Below are 12,273 nucleotides of genomic sequence, written 5' to 3'. Positions count from 1 at the left end.
AAGGTGAAATCAGCCTTACCATTTGATGTAAAATCATCACGTTGCTTTTTAGTCCAGAGGCGTTTCTCGATTTCCTCTCCGTTCGTATTCTTCGGTGCTTCATAACCATGTTTCATTATTAACATTAAATCAAAATCTGTTTTTAAAAATACCTGTATTCGTCGCTTCTAAAATGCGAACTCCCCCTCGAAAGTTGGTGGATAAATGTTAGCTCTGGCCATCTCGTTGCTTCAGTCGGCGGTTAGTCCTCCTGAGGCGTCTTTGCTCTGATACCACTTGTTGGACCGCTAGGGCCGGCTAGAAGGGGAGTTGAATACCCTGCAAAATAATGAAACGAAACCCTTCTCGACTTTTCAAATAAACACTTGCATAAATGAAGTAAACAAATAAAACAGAAAAGAAAGAGGCACACAGGGATTTACTTGGTTACAACCGGGGAGGTTGTTAATCCAAGGAAAGTGTCGTACTAACTATCTCCTTCAGGCGGAGAAGCCTCTTACAGCAATGAAGCGCACAAAGAAAGAAGCTAAATTCTAAATGAAAGCTAACAAGTGTTGGAAATTGAATTGCTTGTGTTGTTGAAAAACTTCTGGACCAAGGCTATATTTATAGCCTTGGTCGGGGTGCCCCGAAGGGGTTCCGGGCGCCCTGAGGGGATAAAACTTTATCCCCAACGCAACGGATCGCGCTTGACATGATCTGGTCAAAAAGCCAACTCCGGACTCCGGACTCCGGAATGGTTCCGGGCGCTTGGAAGGTCCGGGCGCCCGGAATAGATCCGAACGCCCGGACCACTAAGTCAACCAAGTTGACTTTCTGGTCCAGGCCTTCTGTTCCAGTGTTGTTCGCCTAGGTTCAGGTCTTTCGCTCCGTCTCCGCTTGCTTGGGTGATTTTTTCCATCCGGAATACGGCTCACCCGAACTCAACTTCCGATCTTCTCGAGCAGGCTTCCGCTCCAGCTTCTCGTCCCTCGGAATCGTCACATGCTTCCTTCTCGTCTGCCAGCGTACTCATCCGCAGTCTTTGTCCCTCGGTCGCACCCCGTGCCGACCTTCTGGCTAGCTGCGTCTCATGCTCCCCGAGCAGTCTTCTGCTCCGATTTCTCGTCCCTCAGAACCACCGCACGCTTCCTTCTCGTCTGCCGGTGTACTCTTCCGCAGCGCCTTGTCCCTCGGACGCACCGCGTGTCGTCCTTCTCGCTAGCTGCGTCTTCCGCTTGACTACCTGTGCTCCTAAGCTCCTGCACACTTAGACACAAGGTTAAAAACACACAGGACCTAACTTAACTTGTTGATCGCATCAAAACAACCTTGGGGTTTCAACAGCTGTCACATCAGAGATTGCATGGCTACTTAAGGAATGATGTCAGAGACACTTTTTGACTTGTCTTTTCTTAGGACACCTAGAAAAATGTATCTACACTTTGGGATGTGTGCATGAACACTATAGTGACGCTATAAAAGGGGTTCCCATCTACATGGAGAGGTATACGTAACTTCATTTCTATACACTTATGCTATAGTTTCTACTGCTTTACACATCTTCAGAAACTGACTTGAGTGTTGGAAAGTTAATACTAAAATCCCTTCCCGATCCAGTACTGACATTTCCTATTTTATAGATCGTGAGAACTCTTTATTGGATTAAAGAGAATGTCATATTCCACCATCTTCGTCGACTTTGGACAAAATAATTATTGATATTTTTTAAAAACAAATTTTTTTTATTGACATTAGACATAAAATTATTTTACATTTCTAATAAAAGTAACAAGGTTGAACTCCTGCTAACAGTTTTTAGATTTAAATTTACATTAACTAGAGGCCTTTAAAATTTTACTACTGATTAGGTAACTATTAGTTATTTTTTTAATGAAGTTTTCTCGAGCTCGTTGTCATTTCATTTAATGATATGGTTGATATCATGTAATGCCATTTCATTTCACTTCTAGGTAATTAGATAAAAAATAATAATTGGTGATGTTCATCGCATTAAAAATAAATTGTCTCATATGAATTAATATAAAAATAATATTAAATAAATGATATGTTTATCGATAATTTTATACGATTTTAGATTGGTTTGAATAAATAAAACTATATAATTTAAAAAATTATCTAAGTTATTAAAATTAATTTCACTTGTAAAAGGATCCAACAAGTGAAAACCTTGAACTATTCGGGGGAATAATAGGCGATTAACATAAGATGGCACGCAATCTTACCAAAAAAAACAAAGATGAAATAACTAAATTGTTAATAAACTAAAAAAGTTCTTTTTATCTGGTTTTAAACACCAAAACTACAATTATAGTACCAAAAGAGGAGCATCAGGAAGAGTGATTTAAGAGATACAAAATCATCCTCTTCCTCAGAATGCTGCAGTGCAAAAGAATAGGTTCAAACTCTAAAACAATATCCAAAAGACATTATTGTTACAGACAATTTCATCTTTCTTTCTTTTCCAATAACTCACGGGTTCAGTTAAAGTCTCCAGTGGAGTTCCTTCAAGATTTTGGGGACTGCAAGTTGTTTTTGCCAAGCAAATTTTGTTGCCTCTGAAGGGCAACCTGTTATTCTTAGGTGGTTCCAGCTGCACAAAATGTTCATTTTGGCTAAGCTGTCCGACGCTACGTAGTGCTAACAAATCCTAGTCTTTCAAACTTCTAGCTGAACTACTTTGTTGTTGCTGCTGCTGCTGTTGTTGCTGAGAACAGTCATGGAATATTGAAGTATTATCCAATGCTGGAAGATCCCCTATCAGTGTCTTAAAGGCAAATTCTAAGCATGGATCTGACCAAGAATTTCCAAAGATCGAAGTGAGTTTTGAGACTGGATTGTCTATGTTAATTCCTGATTCAGCCAGTGGAGCAGCTTCTGCAAAAGAAGGATGTGTCTTCTTCAAAATTTCAGGGTTGTCAGATGATATTGATGGAATGTCACTTGTATTATGACTTTCACTTAATGAATTCACATGTGGCAGATCAAGAGGTTTTGCTTCTGTCTTCCACTTCTTTACCAGTTCGGATTTGCTTTCAGTATCGGCTCGAAGTGCAGCCAATCGTGGAGATGACCGAAGGGGCATTGTGATTGTTTTGATACTACGAGTGTTGCTTGATGTATAATTTCTTGCCCTTTTAGGCTTCTTGAAATTCAAGTTCTCTTCCTCTGTACTTGCCGACAAATTTTCATCCGAGGTTGGCAAGCCTAGCCCATTTGTTATCTTATCTGGTTGACAAGGTATATAGTCATCACCATTGTTCAGCTGCTCTGCAGATACAAGTCCATCAAATGTGACACTTTGCAACTTAGAGAGACAAGAGCTGTTGAATGCTGATAGCGTTTCTGTTGCTGCCACCATAGCTTTATGTTTGTCGGATTCCACTATTCTAGATTCCTTATCTTCATGGCATATTGAATTGGAATTACCAACTATTGTGATCTCTTTTTCATGGTGCCAATCTAACCGCTTAGTGCCCGGTGACATCATGAAACCAGAATTTGCATCTGTATTGTGAGAACATGAATTAGAAAGGGCCTATCTGATTATTTCCTACACTTTGACACACCAGGAAAGATTGGTCTAGTAGAAAGTATGAAAAGGGCAGCCCGGTGCACAAAGCTCCTGCTATGTAAGATCCCGGGGAAGGATCCATTATATGCAGCCTTACCTTGTTTTTTTGCAAGAGACTGTTTTCAGAATTCGAACCCGTGACCTTTTGGTCACAAAGCAACAACTTTACCGTTGCGTCAAGACTCCCCTTCAGTAGAAAGTATAAAGCAAAGTTTAATAAATTCAAAGCATGAGTAGTAATTTATGTGGATGAGTTGATGAAATTACTTGTTTCACAGACATGATCTAGAGGTGCTTGTGACTCCCCTGGAAATTCATTGGTGTTGGTCTCCATCTTCACATCCAAGTTGTGTTTCCCTCCAGTGAATAGGCATTTCTCTGATTTATTCTCTTTCGAGTCTACTATTTTGGATTCATGAAGCTGCAAATCATAATTCAAATGGACTAAGGGTCTAAGATGGATTTTACAAAAACAAAATCAGCCATCCAGTGATAGATCTAAACTATTTCAAAACATGAATCTTCACCTGAATAGTATCCAACAAGATGATTTGTGTTCAAATACACAGGTGGAGTAGTAGACCACTATCTCAGAATTTCAGATGAGTAGGTAAATTTCCGATGAAGTACTCTTTATATTTTGTCTTCATCATAGAATGAAATGTTGTTCCGTGCCGCCGGGCACAGACAATTTTTACTGTTCCGCTAGTGGCCGAAACCGGCACAGGAGGCATCCTCGTCTCGGCTGCGCCAGAGGAGTTGCGGGCGATCAATCGCGGTCGCGGTTTCTTTTCCCGATAATTAATTATTTTATTTAATTAATTTAAACAATTCCTAAGGATATGTGATATTTCAATTTTATTTAAATAAACCTATTTTTAATTTTTTTTCTAATAATATTAAATTATTCAATAATTGAAAACTTATACAAAATCAATATACAACTTATTTTTATATACACCATAAATATATTTATCTTATAATTACTATATATAAATAAGAAAATTCCGAAACTGTATCGGCACAGCACGATATCGAAACCATATCATCTCCCAGTTTTATTATCTTAAGGGGAGAGAATTTTTATACAAGCTCCTAGTTATGACTACTGACTAGAATCAGACACAAATGAAAAATTCTTCTCATAACTTAAAAAACCAAGAAAATAATTTTGACATTCTATATGACAAAAAGGCATTCTAATTATATATCAAACAAAAAACATACTGCTAACACGTAAGCAATCACCTACTTAAAGAAAAAATAGATTAAAGAAAAAATAGAATATCAAAAACAATAACAGCTTTCAAAATGAACAGAAATGAAATGCTTACAGGAGATTCCATCTCACAGGTGTTGAGGTCAGAGATCCTTCTTTTCTTTGGCTTGCATAAGCATCTCTCAATGTCACCAGTTTCAATGTAGCGAAAGGCATCCTTTAGAGAGCGGAATTCATAACCACTCACTGGGTCAATGTAGAACTGTAGAAATTCAATGGACAAAATAACCACAAGGTAAATCCAGTAAGATTGATGCTAATTTGTAATCTAATTAGCAAGATCAATAGTAATAAAGTAAAAGCAAGATGGAAAGTCAAAACAATCTATGCAAAACCACTGACATTTAGAGAAACTACTCATGAGAGCATGAAGTGGGTGTGGTGATCATGCTTCATGCATGTTATTTACTGGTGCATCAATTTCATAGTAATGCTATACACAAAAGATAGAGAGCTTTTGTCTGAGATCTTTGTAGAACAAAGATAGAGAGGAAAATTTTTAGATAATAGCAGATAAAATCGATATCCAAGAAATGGAGGAAGCAGGAATACATGCAAAAATATTGTAACTGTAAGGAGAAGATTACAAATAAGGGGTATCATGCCAAAAGCTTGAACTAAAAAAAAAAAATCATATCTAGAGATTAACATCTCACATTTAATAAACTGGGCTAATTAGCTAGAAGAGCTAACTACAGAATTAAGAGACACAATTATGTAGCTATTTACCGGGTCCTTTTTATCACTATACTTTCTAGGCCTGCTCTCTTTGATCCAACCAGGAGGCAACGTGCCTGAATGCGCCTGTTGATAAGATGAAAAAAAGATTAACATATTTTCTGGATATTTGCTGGAGAAATTACTGATTATATAAGTCATTCATTCCACAATGATCAGATGAGAATTGGAAAAGAGGTATCCAAAAGCAAACATGTTCAACGGAGTCTGGTATATTGTTCTCTTTCTGTAGTGAATTGGACAAACACTTCTTTAGTTTCTTCTCCATAGATCTCGTAATGGCACTTCTTGTCTGAATGGCTGTGTGATTGGAAATTTTTCCCTCTTGTAAATGTTTAAGTACTTCTTCCTTGGAATAAAATCCAGAACCGGTAGAGGGATCATGGACGAACTGAAGAAAAACAGAGGACTACAGTTGAGTTATAGTATTTTTCTCAATTACAAAATTAATCAATGTTATACAACAATGTTCACCAAGATCAAATATGAAACAAAATTAGATTCGTTGGTCTCAGACTCTCAATGTATATATAGCCAACTAAATTAATCTATACCTTAGTTCCCTACATGATGACTCTTAATCTTAAATTCCTCATAGAACGATAATTGTATGGAAATTGATCAATAATAGCATCTTCAATGTCTAACACAGCCATAATCGAAAAAATTACACATGATGATTAGGGATGTCGGATATCAATCATAGTGTCAAGCAAGGGATAAATGAAGAACCCAAGAATCAAAGCGCATATGTAGGACTTCACCGCATTCTTTATGGCATACAAGCTGCTATTATGATTCTGAAATATATATGCAAACAACTTAGAGAATATAAGTGCTACATATTAGGCAAATCCTTAATCTGACCTTGATCAAGCTAATTTGTCGTGTTCAAATCAACTTGATACACAAGGAAGCAAAACATATGAGAAGACAATTGGTTTACTTATGTTGCCTTTTAATAAAAATCCTAAAAATCAAGAAAATTGAAAGCATGGATAAAAAATACCGTATTATCCTGTTTCATGACTTTGCACATTGTTTTCCAAGGTTTGTTTTTTTTCCCACGCTGACTATCCTATTTGCATTTCATTATCCGTGATGTGATAAATGTAAACTATATTTGTTTAGAGTATTATGGCGACTAAATGCTAACCATTCAAACCAAGGTCTTAAAAAGTATATAGAGACATTATGTCATCATCAAGCCTTTACGTAACATCTTAAACAACCAAAGTAGTTCATACTGAAAAAGAAAGCATTGCATAACTATACAATTAGTCAATTAAGAAAGTAGACTAGATGGGAGTCCAAAATTTCTAGAGACCTTCTTTTGTAGATTTTTAATTCAAACTACACATGTAGTAATCCAAAGGAACCCCCTTTATATGCACAAATATAGTTATAATGCTATGGCTGGTCTAGCCACTGCTAACACAAGAGAACAGAGCTATTTTATTTATCTAGCTTCTGTATTACTAAACCACTCAACTTTAAACGAACCTAAATGTTATAAATAGTATCAAGAGACTCCTGTTGGTTATTATCTCTAATTAGTGGGCTAATTATAAGTTGTGCATATGAAGGGAACCGAACCCATTTAAGTGATCTAACTTAAGGTTATTGGATTTCGGATTATTGGATATGGGATTAATGTGTAGAACCCTTAAGCCTAATCCGTTATATCTATGAGCTTATAACGGATTGGTTGCCTATATAAGGGGAGGTCCCAAGGGTTTACGGTATCATCTTTTTGAGAAATCTCTTCGTCCCCATTGACGAAGAAAATTATGCGTCATCAACCCTAAGCCCCTTGGAAGATCTCTTCGCTTTGCTTCCGCTGCTTCTTCTTCCACAGGGATTCTTGGAACAGGACAAGGAATAATGGCTCTTCAATCAAGTTCAGTTTATGTTTTACTTTGTTATGCCATGTTAATTGTTGAAACAAAGATTCATGTTATTGTGTATTTCTTGTTTTGAATTCATACAACATCTTAGAATTCATGCGGCTTAGGTTTCCACAATTTCTATCAACTCCGAGATGAAATATTAGAGAAATCAACTATAAAAAGAATTGCTAATTTTTCACAACAAATTTTTCTGTTGCACTTCAATTTGATTTAACTAACTGGTTATTTCCACTTTAGTGGCTTGACTTGATTGTGCGATGGGGACAAGGAAAAAAAAACCCTTTGACGACGTTAAAAGTATATTGCTAGTTAACCCGTGCATAAATCCTTCATTAACTTGTTTTATCTTCTATTGCAAAGCCTTCAACACAGTCATCTGATGACTAATACATCATCTCAAAAAGCTCACTACTCAATCTCCTACAGACTTCTCGGCAGCCAAAATACTCGTGGCTAAACTTACTCGTTTGGCAGGACTAGTGGGCAAAACAAACACTAGATAAGTGAGAATCAAAGCACACCTTTTTCAATTCTCATCTATTCCCAAACACAGACAGAATTTTAAAAAACACCAAATCACAAAATTTCACCAGAATTTCTCGATTCCAGTCTTTTCCTCAACAAATCCCAAACAATCACAAAGTGGCGATAAACAACACTACAATACTAACAACATGAACAAAGGTAAAGCGGTTAAGCATGCACGGCTACTGAATCTAACATCACAACCTTAAACCCCCTGCAAGAAACAATTTTTTACACGAACAAAAGAACAATGCGCAAAGAAAGTGGAGAATCGAGAAAGAAGATCGCTTGGATTTACCCAAAGCGTCGCGCCGCTCCGGGTGGTCTTCGCCACCGCCGTCCACCCATCGGGCAGCCACTCGGGGCTCGTCTCCGTCGACATCTCCGGTATCCGCTGGCCAATATTAAAGCTAGCTAGCTAGCTGGAAGACTCCTCCCAGACTTCGTCTCGCGCGTCCCCCTTTTCCTCCGTTCTCCTCTTCCCTCAACCTCCGCCTCCACAATCTGCTCGGTCCACTGAGACCAAATACTTGAAAATGCGGTTCCTGGAGATTCGCGCCCGCAGGCATTGCTGGCGTCTCGGATGCCGGAAGGATCAGATCGGACGGTCCAATTATTTTTGTATCTTTTCTTGGCTCTCTCTCTGTCTCTATGGCCGAGCTGGTTTGGATTAAGACGAACTGCTAAACATTATTATGCTTTGAAAATATTCATTAATTGTTTGAAGCGGCAGGTAAAGCCGTAAAAGGGGATGAATCGTGACCGTAAGATCGGAGGCCTAAGAATAAATAATTGTTTAAAAAGGAAAAGAAATCATTTTTCCCCTTTTTTTATTGCATGAGAACTACATTTTACTAAAAAAAATTTTCCGAGTTAAAATAAATAAATAAAGTGGGCAGATCCATCTTCTCGTCTCAAGCGCTTATTTTTTAATTAAAAAGTACCTTAACTTTATTTTTTGAAACTACACCTATAAAATATAAATGGGCTACGCAGATAAATCACGCGGTGTCTTTCTCGTCGGCCGGACGACGGGAACGCCTGCGTGGAACCCTAGTTCGGGCCCGGCGAGAAAGGTGCGGCGGTAGCGAGGTTCGGTGAGAGGGGCGATGCGGTCCGATCAGGAGCCACATCCTCGGGGGCTCGGTTCTCGGTCGGCACGGGGAGGGAAATCCAACTATCTTTGATCGAGGCTCCAGTGGAGAGACGCCACCGGAGAGAGGATGCGTCGGCGGAGGCTGGGAGAGGGTTTCACCGCGGCGGCGGCGGTGAATACGGATCCGAGCAAATGGGAGGAATGGAATGGTCTTGCTGTATTGACAATATTTATAGTATTATTTAGAGAGAGAAATTACAATTAATCTAATTTATGACACTAATAATAAGTCATCATTCACACCAAGTGGTAAGGTCCCAACATAATTACAGGTAAGGTCCCAACATAATTACAGGTAAGATAGACGCCCAAGATAAAGATATCAGCGAGTGCAAATAAATTTAATGAGGTTGAATAATATGAAAATATTAATATTTAAATTTAAGTTAAAAAAAAATATAAATTTAATTGGAGAAAAAAAATTAATTACAGATCCGGTGATGATGAAGAGGCTTATCCTGTTATCACGATGGAAGTCAATAGAGGTTAAAATCAGGACGGTCAATGTATAAATGATATCGATCGGTCGGATGAAGTATGCCCCGATCGGGGAGAAAGTTCCGATCTGACATTGTCTTCAACACGAGGAGCAATCAAATAACCGACATTCAAGGGAGACAATGTGCAGAAACCGAGTCGAGTGGCTACCCCGTTCGACTAGACAACAGAGATGCAAAGTTCAACTTTGATCGAGCGGCTGCTCCGCTCAGCCTAGCAACAGACTTCGACCGAGCAGCTTCCCCGCTCGGCCCGGCAACAGGCTTCGACAATAACACAATGGACCTTCGGTCGAGCAGACACACACGGAGGAACAGCTAGGTTCTGGTCGGCCAGACAGGGCACCAGGGTGGCGGAATTTCAACCGAGCGGCCAACCCGTTCGGCCTAGCAGTACATTTCTGATATCCAGTGATATCCTTTTAGGAGCTGGTGCCACCGACACTGGGCATGGGCCGCCAGAAGATCGTACGGCGGAAGCTTCCACTATATCTCTTGGCTCGTTAAGGTACTATGTTAAGGACACTTTACTTACAAGTTTTTTCAAGGAAAACTTTGAGAAGCGTGTTCATCTAAGGGAAGCATGTACGCACACTACCAGAGCTTTATATAAAGGGGGTCCAAGCATCAGCAGAGGTACGCAATACACGCGATATTCATTGTTTATGCTACAGTTCTTGTTGCTTTGCTTTCCACTTCATCGCTGGTGACTGACTTGAGCATCGGAGGGTCAATGTCAGGGACCCCTTCCCTAGCTCGGGACTGACGTGGTCTGTGTTCCAGGTCCGTGTGGAATCCACGGGAGGTTAGCATGAGCACCACATCCCCAGCTTTCCGTCTCTTCGACTTTCGGATAGGATTATATTTGGCGCCGTCTGTGGGAACGTCACCAACATCCGAGCCGAGAAGATGGAGGGCGTTGGACGACTCACCACCGTGACGCTCACTCAGGAGGAGCTTGAGATGCTCATTCAAGCCCGAGCAGCAAAAATGATCGAGCAACAACAACAATAAGCGTTGGTCGATCGGCTAGCGCCACAGCCTGCAACATCGGCAGCCGACAGGCGAGTAGGACAAGAAGACCAAGCGGAGCAACTCTCTGTATGGGGGAAGAACAGAAGGCCGACCGGTACACAGGGGGAAGCATCGCCCGCGCTGATCCCCTTCCATCGCGCCTTATTTCAGACCCCTTCAGAAATAGCTGAGGTGCATCAAGAACGGTGATCGTCTTCGGATGATGCTTCCGTTCGGGATGCACGAAAAGGCAAGGCGCCCCGAAGCAACACGTCTCCCGAACGGATCAATTGGCAATTCTCAGAGGAGATCTTACAAGACCCTCTGCCCCGACACTACACCCCGCTTACGATCGAGACGTACAACGGATCGACCGATCCAGACGATCACCTGTATTGGTTCGACAATGAGGCCACGCTGCACCAGTATACAGACGGAGTGAAGTGCAGAGTCTTTCTCACTACGCTCTCCGGATCGGCGCAATGCTGGTTCCGAAGATTGCCGAACGGTTCAATACGGAGCTTCAAAGATTTCCGAGCCGCTTTCCAGCACCATTTCGCCAGCAGCCGACACTACCAGAAGACGAGTGTCGACCTCTTTACCCTGAAACAAGGGCCCAAGGAAGCGCTCCTAGCGTACATCCAGCACTTCAACCAAGTGGCCATGGACATCCCCTCGGTCTCGTCCGAGATAATGATGAATGCCTTCACTCAGAGAATCGCCGAGAGAGATTTCTTCCGGTCGCTCATCAGAAAGTCGCCCAGGGACTTCGACCACATGCTCAAGAAGACCAACGAGTATATAAATATGGAAGAAGCCCAAGCGACCAGAAGGAAAGAGGTGTCGATCGAACATTCGGCACCGACCAAGCACCGACCGTCAAGCAGCCATCAGCCGCCCAAGGGGCCGAGGGCTAAAGGAGCACGGCCGCACCAGGAGACAAGGACACATGTCGTGCAGCATGTGGCGTCTGGTCGACTGAAGGGGTCGAAGGGCAAGGTATGGACGTCGATGTTTTGTTCGTTCCACCAGTCGGCGACTCACAATATGTGGGATTACCGCGAACTGACACCAATCGTCAGCCGACAGGCCCCAAGCGGATACTACCGCCGATCACCTTCTCCTGATCGACGACATAGACATCGCTCTATGGATGAGCGAGAGGACGACAGAAGGGTGCCCAAATGCTATCACCAACATCGGCGGAGGGATGATATCGATCCCTCCCGAGCCTCGGCCGAGCGAAATAGACCATCCGCTCAAGAAAAGGAAAATAGGAATAATGTTTCCCGAGAAGAGATAGACATGATAGCTAGAGGACCGACCGACGGCGACTCCAACAGAGCCAAGAAGTCGTACGCTCAGTGGTTGGAGATCCATGATGTAGGATGCAGCAAGGAAAATGCCAAAGGACCCCATATCAACTTTGTCCCCAACGACTTAGAGGGAGTGGAACTCTCTCACGATGATGCATTAATCATCCAAACGGTAATCGCTAACTACACAATTCACTGAATGTTTGTTGATACAGGGAGTTCAGTGAACATTATTTTCAAAAAGGCGTTCGATCAATTACAAAT

At 41.2% G+C, this 12,273-nt stretch overlaps 1 protein-coding gene across 1 annotated transcript; it reads right to left on the bottom strand.

The window, feature by feature from the left end:
- Positions 1–2,253: 2,253 nt before the first annotated feature.
- Positions 2,254–8,558, bottom strand: LOC122050687. Its single transcript, XM_042611578.1, has 6 exons — positions 8,325–8,558; positions 5,785–5,982; positions 5,583–5,657; positions 4,909–5,055; positions 3,842–3,995; positions 2,254–3,507 (listed from the first exon to the last, which is right to left on the bottom strand). The coding sequence occupies exons 1-6, from the start codon at positions 8,406–8,408 to the stop codon at positions 2,651–2,653; spliced, it is 1,515 nt and encodes a 504-aa protein (XP_042467512.1). The 5' UTR covers positions 8,409–8,558; the 3' UTR covers positions 2,254–2,650.
- Positions 8,559–12,273: the final 3,715 nt, after the last annotated feature.

This window comes from Zingiber officinale, chromosome 1B, assembly GCF_018446385.1.
Source record: "Zingiber officinale cultivar Zhangliang chromosome 1B, Zo_v1.1, whole genome shotgun sequence".
In the NCBI taxonomy this organism is placed as follows: domain Eukaryota; kingdom Viridiplantae; phylum Streptophyta; class Magnoliopsida; order Zingiberales; family Zingiberaceae; genus Zingiber; species Zingiber officinale.
This window is presented reverse-complemented; position numbering and strand designations above follow the sequence as displayed.

Bases quoted from the DNA above. Each gene is read 5' to 3' on its own strand.
- LOC122050687 (XM_042611578.1), bottom strand. From the start codon at position 8,408: ATGTCGACGGAGACGAGCCCCGAGTGGCTGCCCGATGGGTGGACGGCG. The intron at 5,056-5,582 runs GTAAATAGCTAC...GAATTTCTACAG, and splicing joins ATAGTGATAAAAAGGACCCG to TTCTACATTGACCCAGTGAG. The intron at 3,996-4,908 runs GTAAGCATTTCA...TATGATTTGCAG, and splicing joins CCTGTGAGATGGAATCTCCT to CTTCATGAATCCAAAATAGT.